This window comes from Rhodamnia argentea, chromosome 10 (assembly GCF_020921035.1).
Source record: "Rhodamnia argentea isolate NSW1041297 chromosome 10, ASM2092103v1, whole genome shotgun sequence".
NCBI classification, from domain to species: domain Eukaryota; kingdom Viridiplantae; phylum Streptophyta; class Magnoliopsida; order Myrtales; family Myrtaceae; genus Rhodamnia; species Rhodamnia argentea.
This window is the reverse complement of record NC_063159.1, coordinates 9086229-9106794: the sequence shown is the minus strand read 5'-3', so window position 1 is coordinate 9106794 and position 20566 is coordinate 9086229. Positions and strand designations below refer to the sequence as shown.

Genomic DNA, 20566 nt, shown 5'->3' with positions numbered 1-20566 from the left:
AAAGAAATGGACATAGAGCACTGACAAATTTTTATTTTTTTTTGGTCGATCGGCCTTTGTTCAAGCACAAGAGAGAAAGAGAAAATAGCTGGAACACACAGCTCATTGACTCAATCGATACCTAGAGTACTGCAGTTAGTATAACTCGAGCATGTAGAGGCGATTTCCATGCTTGAGCAACTTAACCGAAACATTTCGATTCAGATGGCCTAAAGGAAGGTTAAGAAAATGCAAGCCCATTAACCTTAACTAGTGTTGTGGTAGCTATACCCGATATCAGTGACTAGCAAATAGAGAAGATCAAACTGACAATGACACTGAATTTAAAGAAAATGAAATTAAAGATTGTCAGATGGGGGAAGGAGGGAGTATAGAAACATGTCAAGGAAACTTGTTCGGCATTGCTCGGTCAATCCTCTGCACTCTACGAAAAATGTCTATATATACCGATTGCGAACATTACACTCCCACAACAAGCCGCATTTGCCAAAAGGTCCAATGCTTGATACTATGCTAATCTGACACCAATCCATAAGCCCATCTTAGCAAAGCTAAAACATCCAAGCCAATCCAAAGGACTTTAAAGCCTTGAGCCAGCATGAGAAGATGAACATCTGGTTGAAGACCTTCACACCATGAGTCAAAACCCTGCCACGAAAAAGGAACATGAAACTAACCAATTGACAAACTAACTTTTCTAGAAAAAGCAACTCATCAAAGCAATATATGGTAAGGCAGACTCCAATGTCCCAAAAATGACTTTTTATGGGGATACACGAACTAGATTATATTGACACATGAAATTATTCAAAGAATATTACCAATCGCATTATCAGCATCATAGCGGAACTATGAGACTAAGCAGAGCAAATTGCGTATCAGAAGCGAGATAAAGGTCAATTACACATCTAGCGAAATTACAGGGCTAGGACAATTTGAGTTCATATAAAACTAGTCAAGGAACATAACTTATTTCTGACAAGGACTAATTTCCATGTAAGTTTAATAATGAGTAAGATCAGGGACATTCAGTCCCACTTAGTCCTCAAAAGAAACATTTCACAAATTTACAGCTCTCATAGACGAAACTTCAAAATCATTCTACCTAGCAGACAAAATCATAAATCACTCTTCGACAAAAAAATACATCATATTTGCTCCCTAACCTACGCGCTTCCCAACCCTGTTACACACGATGATTCCAATCTTTTTACTAAGCAAATCCCCTAGAAATAGGACTTCTCCAAGAAAAAAGTTGAACGTGCACATTGCCTCAACTAGTGACCCTATCCCTAAAAGTACAATGGACTGACTAGGCCAACAGAACTTTTGTAGTGATGAAGACTGAAGTAGAAATGGAGAAATACAAAGGACAAAGAATCTTAATGGTCTCGATAATGAAATGAATGCACAAACTTTTTTCTGATAACATAGTTGGATAATGTATTCAAGCAGCACCATTACGTTATTTACCTTCTATAGTAGCAAGTTTCTTTACCGAATCTTGACTGTACATATCCTTTAGGTTTAGGAACTTTTAAGATGAATCAGAACAAGCATTACAGCAGGTTACTGCAGCAAATCGAAGACTTAAAGAAGTAAATCTATCGATTTTCAGTCTCCACTAACTTGGCGTGATGGTATATAAATGTAAAATCTCAAACTTCCAAGCATCTCACTTATCAATGCTACAACCTGGCAATCTTGAACATAATAAAGTCTGCCCACTTGAGCTGTAATTTTCTATTGGAGCCTGGACTGGAAGACTACCCTGTGACTAAAGCCAAAACTTCTTCTTGACAAGCAATAACTGAAAGGGACAGCCTGCTCCAGTGCAGCACAGACAACTTTGCCAAAATATAACTCTAACGCACACAGTATATCATTTTGGGCACTGAGAAGAATTGGATTAAGTACTTCAACTCCATACAAAAGGTAACTATGCAGACATGAAATCAATTTTCAAATTCACCTTAAACAGAATATCAAATCCGTTATTCCTAGAATGAGAGAACTTATTAACACATGCTTCCTAACTCTTAGGGCATGAACATTATATCTGACTGTTGCACTATTCATCAATATAGCACAAGATGTCTTACTCGGAGCAGCCTAGACCACACCTTAACTCCTCTATTGCTAAAACTACTTCAACCAATTGGAATAATGCCCCACTAGATTAGCGTGACCAAGTACTTTGAAGGGATGTTATTTCAAGTGTGAGATCCTATGAAATGGAACTTACTTGGATCTGCAAAGGCTGAAACTTCAAACTTTTTCATACATCTAAAATGTGATCATTCACTGAATTATGTGTAAGCTGAGTTAATATGAGTCGTACCAAAATCACTGCGGTGGCTGCTGAGATTGAGGGGCATTTGGGGGAGGCGGCATTCCTGGACGCGGTGGCCCATAAACAGGCACTTGACCGCCAGGCGGGGGAGGCATCCCTGGGCGTGGTGGGGGTGGGGCAGGCATCCCCGGCCTCGGTGGAGCTGGAGGCCCTCGCATCATTTGAGGTGGCGGTGCCATAGGTGGCCTTTGCCCATACTGCTGAGGAGGCACAGGGAACTGCGGAGGAGGCATGCCACCTGGCCTGGGTTGGAACTGCCCAGGGGGCATAGGCCCCGGCGGTCCCCGACCCATTTGCGGCGGCCCCTGCCCAGGGAAGGGGGGCGGCGGCATCTGGGACGGGGGTCGAATAACTGGAGCGGCAGGGTATGAGACTGGCGGGGCGGAGAGCTGCGGCATGGGCGGCCGTGAAATCTGCGGCTGCATCATCCCCGGGGCCGGGCCACCAACACCACGGACAGGACCAGCCAGCCCCGGCTGCGCCTGCACGAGGGGGGCGGTGGGAACGCCCCGGCCGGCGGCGCGGCCCATGCCGGGGCCAGACACGGCGGAGGCGGCGGCGGACTTGGCGCGGGACTCGTCGGGGGAAGGGGGGCCCTCGACGGTCATGGAGATGACCTCCTCACCGCGGAGGAGGACGAGGCCGAGGGTGCGGCGGTCCTCGCGGTCGGCGTTGGACTTGGAGCCCTTGGCCGGGGGGAGCTTGCGGAACTCCTCGCAGTCGCCGAGGACGAGGTTCATGTGGCGGTCGAAGGCCATGAACTTGCCGACGAGCTGGCGACCGTCCTGGATGGTGACGCGCATCCGGTAGTTGATGTACTGCAGCATCTTCGAGCTCTTCGACATCGACATTGTTGGAGGCTCTCTTTGCTTCCTCTTCTGTCGCTAGTTGATGGGATCTAGGGTTTCTGGCTGGTGAGGACGAATTGCAATCTCTCTCGGGTACGCCTTAGAGAGAGAGAGAGAGAGTGCAGCTTCGAGTAGAGAGAGGGTCTAGGGTTTTTCCGAGAGGGAGGGAAAATGCGAGCGGACGAGAACGGAGGTGAAGTAACGAAAAACGGTGCGTTTTGGTGTGATTTTCTTTGGGCCTGTGTAGGGCCCGGTCGTGGGACCTGGATATGGTTTCAAATGGATCGGGGATTCGGCTTCGAACCCGCCCGAGTTTTGGATTGCGGGGTTTTTTTTTTTAATTATATGATGATGTTAATTGTTCGTGTTATTTACCTTTCGGAAAATTGCATAAATCTCCACCGAACTTCGAGGATGGTGCATATTTGCCCCTACAATTTCCATTGTTGCACGTTGGCCCCTGGATTTTCGTTTTATTATGGTCGTTAATCATTTCTTTTATAGTTTCCATTAGCATGTATAACGGATAATGACACAATTGGTCCCCGAACTTTGATCCAATGTACAATATAGTTCTTAAACTTTTAATTTGATCAATATGGTCATTGAAATTTAACTAAATGTGCAATGTAGTCCATGAACTTATAAGTTGACCAATATGGTCTCTGAACTTTTGCAATTGTTCAACTTAGTGTAAGTTGAACATGTTTCAAAAGTTCAGAAACCACATAATACATTAAGTTAAAATTCATGGATCACATTGAGTAAATTAAAAGTTCATGAATCACATTGCATGTTGGGTCAAAGTTCATAGACCATTTGATGTCATTTTGCTCATGTAAAATGCACATGAGTTTTAAAAGGTAAATTTTATTGTTTGAAAAACTCTCTTTCACCTTTGGTTTTTAAAAGAAATGAAAAAAAAATAGAGAAAAACCAAATAAATTAACCAAAGTATTAATATCGAAAAAATATTGTTCAATCAAATTTTCACGTCAATGAACCCTTCAAGTATACATAATGAGTAATTTATATTTATCGTTTGACCTTTTCTTGATTGATGTCCTTTCCCTTTTTGATTTGTGCTTATTCTTTTTTATATTAAGTGGTTATATTAATCAAAAGTTTGTCGTTCAATATTCTTATTTAATTTATTTTTTCATTCATTAGTACATTATCCAATTGGTTTTCTCTAAATTTCGAATAATTATAGCAATTAAGGGTAAAACAATGGTAAAACAAAGATTTCCTTGAAAAATGAGATGAAATTATTTTTTCACTCTATAAAAGTCATGGCATTGCACATACAAAGCACAAATTAAGGCAGAGTTGACACAAAAATGAAAGTTTAAGCTGTATTATGTAACGGTTGAAAGTTCGGACACAAACGTGTCTTGCCCCAAAGTTAGGTCGAGTTTAGTTATCCCTTACCTTTTTTTTGAAATCACCTTAGGTAGGGTCAAATGAATATTGAACAGAATAGTATGTGATTGCTTGGGTCGTATAAGGAATTGTCATATATAAGAAGATCTTCTTATTGATGGATCATAAACATAAATATTATCCACGTTTAGTCTTTAGTTAGGCTTATATGCGGGTATATTCATATTCTAATGCACTAATCGAATCGAAAATTTGTTGCAATAGAATCAATTATATCATATGATGGGCCAGAGGTTTCTTGGTTTTTTTTATTTTTTTTATGTCTGTCATATATCTAACTTTCATTTCTTTGATTTTTACTCTGCCTCTTCGTGGAGTACAGGTGTCAGAACCCTGCATCTAGGATGCTAGCATCTCCACCCCAAATCCCTTTACCGACAGGACCGCGTGTCTATTGACAGAGGTTTCTTGAAAACACACAAGGCATTCAAGGAAGCTTCTTGATTTTCCTTTGAGAATCCGGAGGCACGAAACACGAGCATAAAGACCTAACTTCATGGAGACCAATGGCACGTACTCAATTAACCCCATGAACCAAATAACCCCGGGACTATAATATGTGCCATTGGCTCTGAGATGGAATAATTTGTACGTAGGAGGTGAGATTTCAATAGCAAAAAAAAATATATTTTCTTAGGATGGAATTTACATTAGTGAAGATGAAGTTGTCTGCCGACTAGACCTTTCCCCTTTTGAACTATCAATGAGTGCAAGAAGCAGCCACATGAGAGTGGAAAACTTTTCCATTTCTTTTCTTTAGTTAACTAACCAATCAAGCACCACACAAAATTTTGCAGGAGACATGTGAAGAGACATAGTGCCATCAGACTGCATTGAAAACTTAAAGAAGGGGAACACTTTCCAATTCTTTTCTTTAACTAAGTAACCAAAGAAAGGCTAAATTGTGCCAGGTATGATCCCTAATCCAGCAGCCCCCAATCATAATGTCTTGGTGTGTTTCCAAGCAGCTTTGGGAGTCCTTGAAATCAAACCACCCACGGTTGATTAATCATTTCATGATCCCTGTGCACAAAAAAGTTTGGATCTCAGGGTCCTACCATTTCCAATATGATTAACACAAAATATACAAAAAAAAAAGTGATTTGAAAATTATCAATTTCCACAGATTTTCTTGCTTAAGACATGCCCTTGAAGAGAAAAGGCAGACTGATTAGTAGAATTAATTAGATGAAGCTGAGCAGTATTATTAGGAGGGTCACCCTTGATCGGCTGTGAAGTGTGTGGAAAGTGGGTGATTAGGGTTTGAGGAGAGACACTGAAAAAGACTCTGCTTTTGGTCAGTAATGATTTGATTCCTACAGGGCAGGGCAGGGCAGGGCAAGCATGGGCTAGACAAATTGAGATCTGTTCAAATAATATTGCCTTTGTGCCAACCTTGACAACCCTTTTGAGTTAGATTAGCATCATTGTTATTATTGGGGTTCAAATTAGTCACTTGACCACATGCAAAGAAAGTACTAATGTAAGTGCCAATTGGCTCTTTTGGTACCTATGTAAAGCCTGGAGAGTAGATTCGAATTTCGTCTGCACAACTCTCTCACGACGAATTCACCAAGAAATTAATTCTACGAGACCTCGCTTCTTGCATGAATGAATATATAATCAGAAAAAGTAAAATCCAATTTGGTGAACAGTGAATGAATTATCTGTGTAACCTGGCTCTCACTCTCCCTGAAAGAAGTTGCCAATCTGTGTGAAATTGAAGAGAGGAAGCAAAGACTGGAGAAATCATTGGCTTGGTAAAAAGCAAAGGGGTGAGGGGGGGACGAGGGAATAAAGAATGTGGGGAAAAAGTAAAAGAAGCTGAACGCTGCTATGCTGCCATCTTTCCTTCAGCCATCACAACTTCTAAAGGCTAAAGCAACATGAACAAAAGCAAGAAACAGAAAAAAAGGGAAAGGAAAAGAAAAGCTCTCCAAGTTCATATTCATCATCATCATCAGTCCCTAGCACTCACTTCTTTCTCTGGTCTTTCCACACACACACACACCCAGATGAAACTTCTTTTCCTCTCTCTTTCTCTGCCTCCCTCCCTACACTTTCAAACTCCACACATCACACTTCATTCCTTTCTTGGTTCATGCAAGATCCCAAGACCTCTCACCCAAGGTATGCTCTCTCTCTCTCTCTCTCTCTCTCTCTCTCTGTGCCAAACTCATCTGTGTCATGGACATTTTCTGAAGCTAAATTTAGCAGTTTTCTTTCCATACAAGGCCAAGACAATTTTTGTGCACAAGCTAGAGAGAGAGAAAGAGAGATGGGAGTTAAGGGGGAAACACCAGAGGTGATTGTCTTGGTCAAGAAACAATAATAGACAGCTTTCCCATGATGTCATGCTTTGGCAAAGCTTGTTTACTGGTTGAGTTCTGTGGGGATGGTGTAAAGCCAACAGACTGAATGTTAGGCTTGTTTTGGTGTCACTGGACTTGGATTATGATCCCCCCACCTCTAAAGGGGCTTGATTCAAGAGCATCCTCACCGAATCCGCTCGCCGGTCTCCGGAATCGCTCGGTTTCGACATTCATGAGTTGCTGGCGAGTCAAGTCACTCGTGAACAATTCGAGCTCCACTGCCGACTCGGTCGAACATTACTGCGCCTTTCTTAGTTCTTTTCCTGTGTGGCCGAGTCGAAACTGAGTCTGTTGAGAACTTGGTCTCAATTTGCTGATTGGCATTTGGTTGGAAAAATTGTAGGATTTCTGTAATCTTTTCTAGGTTCGACAAACTTTGTCCGAATTATTTACTTTAGCACGGACAACCTCTGGTATTGGGCCCATCGGTCCAATCTAAGGTGGACATCCATTGGTCGGTCAATGATTAACGTTAAGACCAATAAGTTGTCCTTATACATGGCTCCGTTAACGAGTGTCCCGGACAGTGACACTCGCTAAGCATATTCAACGGAAAAACGTACTATTTTCAAAGCTTTATTTACGCATTGCCCGATGGAGATGATCAATTCACAGTCCAATCATGTTCTATCTCGGAATTGGAATTGGAACTGGATCGGATCGAAGATGCCTAGTGCTGAACTGTTCGGTCATGTCCAGTTACCATGCGATCTAGTGAAACTAGTTGTATATGTTTGAAACGCGTATTTATATTTTAAATGTATAGAAGAAGTATTCATGATAATTAAGAGTTTATTTGAAGAGGCAGATGGTGCTTGGAAAATACTATTCGAGCAAATATATGACAATGATATAGGGGTAGATCATGACAGTATTGACAATGTGTACAGACACAGGAAGCCCTGGTATCAGAGAGCAATTCAGATGGCAACCCTATGGAGATCAACCATGTCTAAGCCCACAGAAATCCCCTTGCCGCCCACCGCCACCTTGTGGAAGACCATCACGAAGTCCGCGGAAGTCCCGATCCCGGCCCCGACCTCGCACCGGCAGAAGCTGCGGAAATGCAACTCCCTGAGGGTCGCCACGTCGTTCACCCGGGTCTGCCTCTGCGCGCCCATCTCCTCCTACAACGAGGTTTTCAAGGCCGAAGTCCCGCCTAGGCGAAGCAACAGCTACCCGAGGTCAAAGTCGATCTCCACCTCGCACGAGCGGATGTCAACGTCGCCGCCGCCGGTCGCGTTCCGCGCGAGGCCTAGCATCGAGGGGAGGAGGGTGTTCCGGGGAAAGTCATTGACCGACGACGTGCTGATGAGGAGGTTCGTGGTGGAAGAGGAGGCGATGATGCAAGTCCGGAGGAGGAACCAAATGGAGGTCATCCGGCGGAGGAGCATGATGAGACGGAGGAAGATCGGCCCGAGCCGCCTTAGTCGAATGGTCATGGCCGGGGCTGAGTGAACAAATTTCAAGTTTTTCCTCTTCTTTCCCATGATCAATCCATCAACAAACAGATAAGCTTTCTAAGATGGCTTGAGCTGTGATTGTCCTCCATCTTCACATGTGGGATTGGTTTCTAATTTGCCTGTGGTAAAAATTGATTCCATTAATCACAGATCGAGATCGACTGCTCCGATAACCTCTTGTGCATTCGAGAATTCAGCTGTTCTCTATTGTTTACGACAATCTCGAGTAAAGAACAGATAACCGATGATCAACCGTCTGTATCACATTTTTCGATATGTACAATCATGATTGGATTTTCATACGCACTACTCTGAACTTGCGACGGAGAAGGCAGATCTCCGAATTTTCATTACCTGAGATTATCGCAGCGGTTAGGCTGTACGAGTTATTGGAACATAACAAGCTTTTATGCAGATGATTTTGGTTAACACGAACATTTCATGTGTCACATGGGGACTAGAGATGATGATGGGAATGGAGACGGGTGGGCATTAGGCCGACTCGTACAAAGCTATTGGGCCATGGGCCATGAGGGCAGTATTGGGATTGGGAAGGCTTTTTTATCACTAGTTACATTACCTCGAACTTTAATGTAACGTGCAATGCACTGTCATACCGAAAAATTTAATCTTTTTTCGATTTGATCCTCGAACTACTAATAAATCTTTGATATAGTCCTTCCGTTTGTTTAAACGAGGAATTATTTCGATGAAGTGAATTATTATATGTAGAGGTGGGTTTTTAAGTATGGCGAGTCGACATATCCATCCTCTTATCTGCCTGCTTTGGATAAGGTAAAAAAATTAGGCTTTAACATGTGTATCCTTATTAATGATTGATAGGGGGAAAAAAAAACACGTCCATTGATATTTGATGACATGGATTTTTATATCTTGATTTATGATGAATATCTTACGTGAATAATCCATGTAAACATTTTCTTCTTTTTCACCATCCAAACTTAACGGGTTGGAAACCACATCAACAGATTTCATCTACTTAAATTAATATAAATACTTTATTGGACATTTTTATACGATTTAGAAACCGCATTGAACATTTACCGACATGTCAAATGCCGCATTGAACAAATTAAAAGTCCAACAATCACGTTACACAATGCACCAAAATTTGCGAATCCTTCGTGTCATTTTCTCTTCGGATAAGCGTAATTAAATTCCACCGGAAATAATAATTTCCAGCAATAATAACTTCATTCAATTCCTTTGATAAATGATTCATTCATTTCATAGCAGTCTTCCTAATTCATTGCATTATCCAATACGACTCTCACTATCCAAAAAATGGTCCCCACAATCTCTGCCCTCTTCCTAAGTCAACAAGATAAATTATCTAAAATAAATTCCCTAAATCGCGGAATGACAAACCACGATAATTTTAAGCATACAAATGATATTACGACGCATCGTTACGTAAACAAATTAATATTTATTTAGGCGTTCGCTTTGGTGTCAATTTTTTTTTATTACTTAAATGTCAAATTTTTTAAAAAATGATTATTTAAGTGTCAATTCCGGTGAGATCGCTGAAATTTCTCGCCGTTGGCATTAAAATGATTGTTTTTTTTTCAATTTGACACTTAAATGGTCCCGAAAAAAATAATGACACTAAAGTGAGTACCGTACATAAATATTGACATTTGAGGTGTCCTTATACTTCTCTTTTTTCTAGAGAAACAACAACTAACCGGTGCCGACCATTTTATCGATATAGACCCCGAAATTAAATGCTAACACGCATACTATGAAGACATTTTCAATGGCCAAGCTCGAGACGTGGGCTATACGGTCTTCTAGAAGGATGCTCCGGAACATAACATCGAAATTAGCAGCATTGTAATCCTGAATTTTACAAAAGTCAACTGCGTGGACGGATCGAAAGCGCGTTATTACCACGCAAATTGGACATGTGGGTGTTGGATTTGACCCGCCCGAACGTGGGGTTTGCGGGTCGGCTTCAAATTTGGCAGCGTCTTTGGTTTTTGTCTCGGGTCTAAAGTTGGGAACTAAAACCGGGTCAAACATTTGGGACAAAAAAAAAAGGAGAAAAAAAAATTAAAGTAAAGGACTGCCTAAAAGAAGAAGATTACAAAAAAAAAATGACAATTTATTTGTTGGTCCAAAGTTAAATTGACATTTCCGATCAAAAAGCAAAAGTTAATTGACATCACAACAAGGAAATGCAATTCGACAGTTTGACCAAAGTGTGCCCTTTCTTGTCGTCCTTTATTTGGTTGGTGAAGCTCCACTTCCAAGCTTAGTGTCACGGGCTAAAGAACTTCCTCAATGGAGACAAGCCCGTGTGGTGTCCGATGAGCCGAAAGAACTTTCCTTCGATAGATCCGGAATCGCATCTTCATAATCGGATTTATCGTGCTTAATTCCTAGAGTGAGACATACCGATTTCTTCAACACAACAACCGATTTTGGCATCTCGGTGTAAATATCGATAAGGATGATCGGTTTCAAGGTAAATATTGCACTGGCTTTATTAGAATCGATTCTCAAGTTTTGCGACTTGAAACCTCTCCTATTTGTCTTGAAAACTACTATGTTTTTTCAGTCCGGTTCCACGGCCCACCATGGAACCAGTTTCTTATTTTGTTGCTTCATATTCTTAGAATAACAGTAACGGAAAAAATAGTATCGACAACGGCTCAAAGTAAAATATTGATACAAAACATACAAAAATATAAGGCAAATAAGGAAGTTTAGTTCATTTAAGAGAGATCATTTTTCTTCTTTCCACTTCATAAAGCAAATTATAACCGCCGACTCTTGCGTGGGTAGGTGAATAGGTTCTGCACCCAAGATCCGGGACCTTTCCGTAGTGTTTGGAACCGGAAATCGAACCTGTATCCATGGCCTATTCAATCGAATTCCCGGGTAGAATCGGGCTCGGTTGCACAACCCTAATTATTAGGAAAACAACAGTAGCTCATCACTAACTTCTGCATGGGAGGCCAACCTCACCTTCAAGGATCTTTTAATATGATAATAATCTCATCCATGAATTCCCAACACGAGCACCCGACACCCTTCCAACGAACCAATTGCATCATCTGCTCTAAATAAGCTCACATTTCACCCCCAACTGCAAAAAAGCCCCACTTTTCAGTCCACGCGAGCACGAGAGTATCCGGCCCGTGACATTCTGAACGACGTTCGCATGCTCCGGACGAAACACGAGCGCAGATAACCGAGTGCCGGAAGCAATTCATTGATTGAGATGTCCATACAATGTGTCATCGCTCAAATGCATCAACGTCATAGATCGGTACGAATTAACTCGAGAATCATTCATTACCAAATTAATGTACTACAAAAGTTTCAGCTTCACTCAACATGAGCTTTGCATGGCGTAAAAGGCAGAGAGAACTCCATTTTTTTTTTGTCTTATTGATTAGGCTACTCAACAAGCATTTGTTTGATTGCATGGTTGGCTAAACTAATTAGTACGACACCATCCTAATCATGCCGATAGTGCGAATTGCAATAAACTAGGGCTTGCCATTTGTCCCCGTTGCTTATGGAATTGCAAAAAAATAATTAAAAAAAAATATTCCATATATATATATAATAAATTATATTTATTATATACCAAAGTCTATTTGATGTAAGGCCAATAAGATTCAAGAATGTGCCGTCTCTCTCTCTCTACGGATTTCAGCGGACGGTGACGTTGAGAGCCCAACTGACCATGCGGAATTTTTCTCAGTCATTCATTACAGATCACGGGGCTGGAATTAGGATTTTTGCAAAAATTCCGTTGAAGAGCGTGGAGCGGACGCGCCAATGGGAGGAGCGTGGGAGTAAAAAGCGGGCAAGAAAAGAGAGAGAGAGAGAGAGAGAGAGAGGGAGAAAAAGAAAAAGAAAAAGAAAGAGGGAGGGAGAGAGAAAGAGTATTTGTCAAAAAGGTGTTCATCTCCGTCACCGATCCAAATGGAACAAAAATAAATAAATAAATTTACGTTGGAAATTCTAAAACTTTCAAAAAGTACAATTAAATTTGATAAATATTTCTTTGATTGCTTTTTTTGAAAATTTTAGAATCTGATTGTACTTTTGTGATAAATTTTAGCATTTAATTGCATTTTTTGAAAAATTTAGTATTCAAATGCATTTTCATGATAAGTTTTAGGAATTTCAGTGCATTTATCCCACAAAATAGTTAATTTTGCTGGTATAATAGTCTTTGGACTACTGTAAAAGACTAAGAATAATAGTATGTCGTGAGCTACAAATTTTTGAAACAGTGGACCTCGTAATAATTTAAAATTATTTATTATTTACTGTTATTTTTGTCCCAGAACATACTTTATTCTCGATTATCGCTTAATCATTTCTCTAAAATAAAATATCAAAAAAATAAAAAGAAACGGGGTGCCAACCCAACCGTTTCCATGAGTGGGGGGGAGTTGCCGGCCTTGGCCTTGTCTTTCCCCTCTCCTCAATCAACAAAAGTCTTTGACTCCATGATGTACCCCCCACTCGATATGGTGGTTGAAGTTGGCCACCTCTTTCGAGTGACCAATTCTCCAACCTCCTCATTCTCTCTTGTTTGACAAATTACTGCGGCAAAAAAGTAAGGACAAAAAAAATGCAATCTTTAAGTATGTGAAAAATTGAGTCTTTATCGTTGATCCGAATGTGAAAAGGGCTAACCCGACGCGGGATGGGAGGGGGTTGAAACGGTACGAGAATGATGTCGTGCCGTCGGATGCGTGGGACCCCGACGTGCGCGGAGGAGTTTCACCGCACGGAAAAGAGGTGAAGGAATAGGAGGCAGAGCAGAGAAGTAAATTGATGCAAGCAAGCGGGTGAGAAAGAGAAGGGAGGCACAAAAAGGGAGTTTGGTTTCAGAAATAAGCTCAAGAAAGAGTCCATCGGCCAAAAATATTAACAGTGGGGGAGGGGGTTAGAGAGAGAGAGAGAGAGAGTTCGTCTTCTTCGTCGTTCTTGCAGTTGCAGCAGCTCTTTGGAGGTGTTTCTGGAAGATAGAGGAGCTCAACAGCAGGCCCAACACAAGGTAAAACAAAACAGACACATGATCTGATGCTGCTCCTGCCAATTTCTCTCTCTCTCTCTCTCTCTCTCTCCCCCCCCCCGCGGGTTCTGTTTCTTTGTCTTTTTCAGTTTTATGGCTTTTGGGTGTGGGGTTATTTTAGCCTCACATGCGGAATTATGCCGGATATCATCATGGGTTGCCGTATAATTAGCTCAGTTTTCAAGAGCTCCGTTCATCTTCTTGAATTGTTGGGTTTATTATCAGGACATGAGCATCTTGTTTTTAAGCTGGTCAACATCGGATAATTTTGTGGGGATTGGTGCTCTAACAGAGACCCGGTACTCTGTTGTTTTCCTTTTGGGTTTTGAGACAGTTTTGCCAATTTCTCGTGTTCTTTGGATACCTTTCAGAGAGCAATTGTTGTCCCTTTCACTCCTGTAGAATAATTCACTCCTTCCACAACTCATCATCAATCGCATAAATAACCCATAATTCTCTCTCTCTCTCTCTCTCTCTCTCTAGAACAGAGGGTGTTTGGATCATCAGAGAATTCATTCTTAGCCCGTGGTTGGTAACCTTTTCTTAATTTTTGGGGTGATAATTTTGGAAAATTCTTGTTATGTATGCTGATACCACTGTAGACTGGGGAAGCGTATAAAACTGGTAAAATATTTGTCTTTTCTTGGCATTTAATTTGCTTTAGCGTTGTGTGAATACAACTTCCACAAGTATCTAAGGGGATACTCTGGCTTTGGCAGCATGTGCTTGTCTGTATTTTGTCCATCTATTCATACTCTAGTTTTTGGCCCTTAGCTGTAGGCTGATTGGTGAGGCCTTTAGGAGTCTTCCTCGTGTTGATTTTTCTCTTTCCTTCCTCTTGAGCATAAAAAACTTCTGAAGGATAAGGGTGAAACTCGGTTCTGTGTTTTGTTTCACTTCTAATTCTGCATCTGTTGAGACTTTCTGGCGAAAAAGTCCAATTTTAGCTCGCAGCATCCCGAGCCCTGTAAATTGCAACCTCTTTTGCTGTTAACTGTTTGTCGAGTTATGTCTGTGGATGATTGGCTTCTATTTTTCTTGAAGATTCATCTGAATTTGCTTTTGCTGTTGCGGAAGCACTTTTAGATCCCCTGTTCTTCTGTCACTATAAGGACAAAAGCCAACCCCAATTACATATCTGAGTTATTGGGTTGAAGTTTTTGAGAAACTAGTTAGTGTTTGCTTGTCCTTATGGGAAGAATTCTTTGCCCATGAAGCTGATATTTGTTGTTATACGTATTAGTAACCATGGAACAATGACATCTTTTGATTTGGGAACTTCGCAAACGTCTCTTCTAATTTTCACATTATTTGTCGTCTGCAGGAAGAATAGTAATGCGACTGGCATGGGGAAGAGAGGGAGTTGGTTTGCTGCTATAAAAAGGATTTTCGTAGCCAGCTCCAAGGAGAAACCGGCCAGTGTAAATCTTTTTGCTTTCAGTGTTCTAAACTGCAAGCCTGCTAAAATTCTTGTTTTTCGAGTCCCACAGAGAAGGAAAGACATGATGCACTTTGCATCCTTTTGCATGATTGTGCAGTTTATTGAGTTTCTGCTCTCTAACTCAACTTCATGAACGATGAGCATGGTGTCTCCTAAAGCAGCTTATAGCTTCTAGAGGAGGAGCTTGTGTTCTTAAATTGACAGCTCCGGTTTTGGTATAATTTTTCAGGACACACGCGAAAAAGAATTGAAAGGAAAGAAGAAAAAGGGGCCAGGACAGCTGAAGTATGGAGAGCGGAAGTCGTTCAAGATTCCTCTTTTCAGAGAGCCAAGCAGCATCGAGAAGATACTGGGAGATGCCGAAAGAGAGAACAATATTCTACTTCAGCCTCCCACGCCTCCAGAGCAGCCGCAAGCGCCGTTGATTGGGCCTTCTCAAGTAGCTTCAAGGAGCAATCTGTCTCAAAGGGTCTCTTCTCCTACAGTTGTTTCTCCGAGAGCCGCTTCACCTAGAGCTGCTTCGCCAAAAGTAGCATCACCAAGAGCGGCTTCGCCGAGAGTTGTTTCGCCTAGATCTGCCTCCCAAAGAGCTGCTTCGCCTCGAGCTGCTTCACCAAGAGCCGCATCTCCCAGGATTGCTTCTTCCAGAGCTACTTCTTCTAGGAGCTTTAATCACCAGAAGGAAGTCATTGTCCGACCAGAACCGAGCATACCTGTCCAGCATGCTTCAGCTACAAAGATTCAAGCTGCCTTCAGAGGGTATATGGTGAGGATCTGATTGTGTCTAGTTTGTCTAATTTAAATCGTACTTATGAGGTGTGTGTCTGCGCTCGCGTGTGTGCGTGCGAGCACGTGCGCCATACGTGCTTGCATCGGTGTGTTCAGCATGCTTGCTTGCTTGTTGGGGTGGGAGGACAGAAGGGGTTCTTACAAGTTACATGTTTTAATAAAATAATCTATTGCTTTAGGACATTGTTTTATTGAGGGAAACATGGAACCCGCACTAGATATGAATTGCCAAAGATCCCCGGCAGAGTGGATCAAAGTGCCAAAAGATCTGCAGGTGGCTGAAAAGCCTCTGAGTTGCAACTCCTTTTAGTCGATTATTTCTTGTCATCGACATGCCTATTGAGGTCGAACTTTTATTAGTTTCATTTTATGAGGGCTTCAGTTCAGCTTATACATGACTTAGTTCTGAGAGAAGCAATGTGAATTGCTGCATTGTTGATTTATAGAAACCATTAGGACAGATATTAACAACTTCTGATATATGTTTCATACAATTACTTTCTTTTTTGAAGTTTTTGTTGCTGAAGTTAGGTGTAGTTTCTGCACTTAACTTCCCTGAGTTGGTGTTAGCAATAGAGTTCGTTTGATATCGGCATTCTTTTGCCAACCCAAGTAGCTGTTTGATGTGATTTTGTTCTTCTAATGAAGGCAAGAAGGAGCTTCAGAGCTCTAAGAGGCTTGGTAAGACTTCAAGGAGTCATAAGAGGGCAGAATGTCAAGCGACAGACGATGAATGCCTCAAAGTATATGCATCACTCTGTGCGAATGCAGTCACAGATTCGATCTTGGAGGATTCAGAGGTTAGAGAACCAAGCACGGAATCAAGGTCAGTACAAGAACGACAAGGAAGCAGAAAGCACCTGCAGCAAATGGAGCCTAGCGGTAAGTTGCTATGAGACGACTTGATCTTTAATGCCCATGTATTGCAAGGCAATACATTTCGGGATCTGAGAGTTTCTTGGTCTTCTGCTCTGCGAATCCATATTCCAATGCTAGGCGAGGCTATTACTGTCAACCCTTAGCACTAGGAAATGCTAAATAGGTTGATTTTTTTTTTTTTGGGTCGAAAAATAGGTTGAATTTGAATGGTGGATTTTTTATTTGTTGCCATTTGACTTTTTTAGTCTCTATCATATCTTACCAGTTATATATCGAGAAGAACAAATGAAATTCGGTTTGATGTCTCAAGTTTTGCCATATCCCATTCACATGTCCATTGGTGCTGTTCTTTGCTAAGAAATATTGCACCAATATGACATAATATAACCAACTCCAACCCGTCACTGTTGAGTAAAGTAATTCCTCCATAAGCAGAATCCAAAATTCGACACAAACGTTTTCATTGAGTTTCAGGTTTTCTTTTCCTCAGGGGGATCTTCATTAATCAGTTTTGAGTGTTGGTGCAGTCTGAGGCACGTAATCAAGAGTACTGGGATGATACCGCGCACACAAAGGAGGAAAGAGAGGTGAGGCTGCAAAGGAAGGCGGAGGCGGCCATCAAGAGAGAGAGAGCAATGGCTTACGCGTACTCTCATCAGGTACACTCATTTGACAATTTCCTCTGCATTCTCCGGAGGAGTCTCAGCCTACCCTCTGTAAACCATAGGATATGTATTCTGTCAGGGATGCGCATTGCGTTATGGTTCTTAGGAACGGGAATGGCTGAATCCTCCTCTTGACGCAATTCGATTTTCTTGATCGTGCAACAATTAGGGCAAGGGAAAATCCCCTTTAGACTGCATAAGTTCAATGTAATGTCTAGTCTGGGTTATAACTTTTTAAACATATTGTATCTCCCTTCACGACAGCAAAAACTCTGGTGAGTGATCTCAGATTAATCAGATCAACCATTTGGCATATTCTGTGTGCTATTATAATGCGTTGGCTAGAGCTTTCAAGTTCAAACTACCATAGAGGCACCCATGACAACTGCCGATGCTGCATGCAGAGTGAAAACTTGAAAGCACACTTTTTTTTTTCCTGGAAATAGTTTTATGCCTGCAGAATTCGGACAATGTAATGCAAATTGATATTGCATTATATTATTTAGAAATATCGCTGGGTCGATCTGCTTGAGAGTTAATGATTCTCGTGAGAAAGCATCTGTTTGTATGCTATAATTGGAGTTCATGTCATTTCTTCTTGAGCCGAATTTGTGATCTTGGTTTATTCACTATGCTGTCTGTTGACTGTTGTGACTGCAGTTATCGAGGGGTAATCCTAGAACGGCTCAAACATCTCTGGCAGACGTCCAATCTGGCGTATTTCCTTGGTGGTGGAACTGGATCGAACGGCAGCTCCCCTTATCAAATCCGGCTGAGAACCAATCGATGAAGAGTTTCCGCCTCACACCACCACGGCGAAACTCTGAGCTAAAGACGAGTCCAAGGATTCTCTCTAGTAACCACAAGCTCCAGACAGTTGGGTCTGATAATTTTGACGCCGCCACACCGAGATCAACGAGATCGATGATGGTGATGTCATCGAAGCAAGGACGGGCAACACCGACAAGAACACCGAGGGCCAGCGGTCCGAGCATGAGCAAGTATTCGATACCCAGAGCTAGTGAACCCGTATCTCCCTTCGCTTTGTCGATGAGGGATGACGAGAGCCTCACTAGTTGCCCGCCGTTTTCGGTCCCGAACTACATGACTCCGACCGTCTCAGCCAGAGCAAAATCGAGAGCTAGCAGCAATCCTAAAGAAAGGCGTCCGGGCACTCCTGGCAGCGAATCTAGCAGGCGTCTCTCGTACCCTTTAACACCAGGAGCCGGGTCGACTTTTGCTTGGAACAAAGGCATCGGCTCTCAAAATGCCTCGAATAATATTCATCATGACCGCGAGTCTGTCGGGAACATGAGCATGGATTCAACGGCGTCTTCCGTGGTCGGAAGGAAGCCATTTAACAGATTCGTGTGATTCTTCTTCGCGACGATAATCTTACTCTTTTTCCCTTTTCTTTGTGGTGGTGTTCCTTTTTCATTTTTTTTTCCTTTGGCGTTCCTGAGTGTATTGAGTGTTACTGTGTGACAAAACATTGATTGGTAGTAAGAAGACAAGTAGGAAACCATGATGTTGTATGTATCCGATTCTGAGAGAGGCTTGTTGCACGCTGATTTCTTTAGGTTGATCAGGGGTGGTTTGAGATTAGTCCGTGTATTTTATCTGCTTTACAATGGGTTTCTTTGCACTGTGCATCTTCATCTGGGCACTTTATTTCATTTGTGTACCAGCTTTCTATCGTATTCGTGCTAGGGTGATCGGTTTCTAATCTAATCCAATCTCACCTGAGAATCAAGAATCGGATTAGTAGGATGGGTTCTCGGTTTCTAGAACCTAGAGTCGGACCAGACAGGCCGATCCGATTGGGTGTCCAAGCGGTTCAATAGAACCCATTGTACGTGTTTAAAACATATATTCACTCATTTTAAATGTGTAGAAATGTCTCTACGAGTTAAAAGAGTTTAAATGATTTTTTAAAAAAATTACATTAAAAATAAATAAATAAAAATAGTCGGGGCGATCCGGGTGGAAGGTTCCACCTCTAAAACCGGACCGAAAATCACCGGTTTCAATTTCATGAAATTGGGAATCGGATTGGCACCCCTAGAAATTGAATTGAGCCGGTGGGTTCTTTTTGCTCACCATACTCCATACACGCTAAACTCTGTTGTGTGCCATTTAATCGTAGTCGTGTTGAGACTCGTCCAATGCATATGCACCGTCACTTGCCCTAGACAAGCCTGGATCACGGCACGATTATCCTAATGTCATGTGGGATGCCGGTTTCTGCTTTTGGAGATATACTTCGGTTCTTTTCCAGTATGGTGACGTCTCAAAAGTCGCGACTATCCAAAACCGGCTTTCGAGAAGATCATCGTAGGTTTTAAATTGATGAAAAAGAACTTCGTTTGTTTGAAATGCTCTTAAATAAGTTTTAGGGGTAGGAAAACATATTTAAATGAGGAGACAAGAACACTTCGATAATCACAATCGTTGCAAAATGATGTGATTTCTCAACCAAGCCATGACCATGACAGCTTTGGAGGAATTGGAGGCTGAGGTGGGCCGTGTGTTAATTGGGCCTGACCCAACAATCATCATAATAACTAAGGTCTACCCCATCTGTCCTACTAGCATTTATGGCCTGAAAACTATTAGTTATTTGTTGTGCATTTTCTTAAAATTTGAAAATCATTTCGTTTCCTACGTACTTGCAAAATAACAAATGCTCATTGCTCAACGTGTGGGAAGTTAAAAAAAAAAATATCAGTATGTTAATAAAAAGTGAAAAAATTCCTAGATTGGATCTATTTATGAAATAATTATATGGCAACAAAGCTCGAGATTTACGTTTGAAAAGCGTTTTAGATTGAATGAATCGCCATGTCGTTAAACTTTTGATTGCGAATTATTCGTAGTTTAGTTTTATTCTATTGTATCTTAATGATTTGTCCTAATAATTGAGACGGGCTTAATACAAATCAAGTAGCATACAGAGTCGATCACAGTGCGAAAAAGAGACCGGAAAAAGTCGCGACCTATGGTACGATTAGACATTGGAGCAGGGATGATTGTCCAAAAAATTCTAAACCTATTGTACGGCGGCTAATTTAATTATAAAAACCTTCTGATTGTGCAAATTACGTCATGAACCTTACGACAATTTGTCAAATCAATCATAAACCTTTTCATTTATATCAATTTAGTCATAAATATTTTGGAAATTTGCCAATTTAGTCATAAACCTATTATCCGATTAATTGGCGTAACGAACCATATTAGCAAAT

General features: G+C 41.5%; 3 protein-coding genes across 7 annotated transcripts; 2 read left to right on the top strand and 1 right to left on the bottom strand.

The window, feature by feature from the left end:
• Positions 1-303: 303 nt before the first annotated feature.
• On the bottom strand, positions 304-3375 carry LOC115739153 (small nuclear ribonucleoprotein-associated protein B'). 2 transcript variants are annotated; one of them, XR_007196629.1, is made up of 3 exons: positions 2342-3375; positions 574-648; positions 304-532 (listed from the first exon to the last, which is right to left on the bottom strand). XR_007196629.1 is itself a non-coding variant. In XM_030672116.2 (2 exons), exon 1 carries the CDS (start codon positions 3202-3204, stop codon positions 2347-2349), a length of 858 nt encoding a protein of 285 aa, XP_030527976.2. In that variant the 5' UTR covers positions 3205-3375; the 3' UTR covers positions 304-648; positions 2342-2346. The 2 variants fall into 2 exon arrangements, 1 of the variants encoding a protein (XP_030527976.2); XM_030672116.2 differs by having other exon boundaries at positions 304-648.
• Positions 3307-18926, top strand: LOC115739151 (protein IQ-DOMAIN 14-like). Of its 3 annotated transcripts, XM_048270974.1 has the most exons (7): positions 3307-3321; positions 13421-13529; positions 14872-14968; positions 15218-15754; positions 16426-16659; positions 17184-17315; positions 17982-18926. In XM_048270974.1, the coding sequence occupies exons 3-7, from the start codon at positions 14894-14896 to the stop codon at positions 18693-18695; spliced, it is 1692 nt and encodes a 563-aa protein (XP_048126931.1). In that variant the 5' UTR covers positions 3307-3321; positions 13421-13529; positions 14872-14893; the 3' UTR covers positions 18696-18926. The 3 variants fall into 3 exon arrangements, with proteins under 3 accessions (XP_048126931.1, XP_030527971.1, XP_030527972.1); XM_030672111.2 differs by lacking the exons at positions 3307-3321; positions 13421-13529 and adding an exon at positions 13694-14171; XM_030672112.2 differs by lacking the exons at positions 3307-3321; positions 13421-13529 and adding an exon at positions 14242-14514.
• LOC115739154 lies at positions 6532-8623 on the top strand. Of its 2 annotated transcripts, none has more exons than XM_030672117.2 (2): positions 6532-6774; positions 7907-8623. In XM_030672117.2, exons 1-2 carry the CDS (start codon positions 6746-6748, stop codon positions 8472-8474), a joined length of 597 nt encoding a protein of 198 aa, XP_030527977.1. In that variant the 5' UTR covers positions 6532-6745; the 3' UTR covers positions 8475-8623. The 2 variants fall into 2 exon arrangements, with proteins under 2 accessions (XP_030527977.1, XP_048126932.1); XM_048270975.1 differs by lacking the exon at positions 6532-6774 and adding an exon at positions 6799-7199.
• Positions 18927-20566: the final 1640 nt, after the last annotated feature.

Excerpts from the sequence above, each read along its gene's own strand:
- LOC115739153 (XM_030672116.2), bottom strand. The coding sequence starts at position 3,204 with ATGTCGATGTCGAAGAGCTCGAAGATGCTGCAGTACATCAACTACCGG.
- LOC115739154 (XM_030672117.2), top strand. The coding sequence starts at position 6,746 with ATGCAAGATCCCAAGACCTCTCACCCAAG. Across the intron at positions 6,775-7,906 it reads CCCAAGACCTCTCACCCAAG|ACACAGGAAGCCCTGGTATC; the intron begins GTATGCTCTCTC and ends CAATGTGTACAG.
- LOC115739151 (XM_048270974.1), top strand. The coding sequence starts at position 14,894 with ATGGGGAAGAGAGGGAGTTGGTTTGCTGCTATAAAAAGGATTTTCGTA. Across the intron at positions 16,660-17,183 it reads GCAGCAAATGGAGCCTAGCG|TCTGAGGCACGTAATCAAGA; the intron begins GTAAGTTGCTAT and ends GTGTTGGTGCAG. Across the intron at positions 17,316-17,981 it reads CTTACGCGTACTCTCATCAG|TTATCGAGGGGTAATCCTAG; the intron begins GTACACTCATTT and ends TTGTGACTGCAG.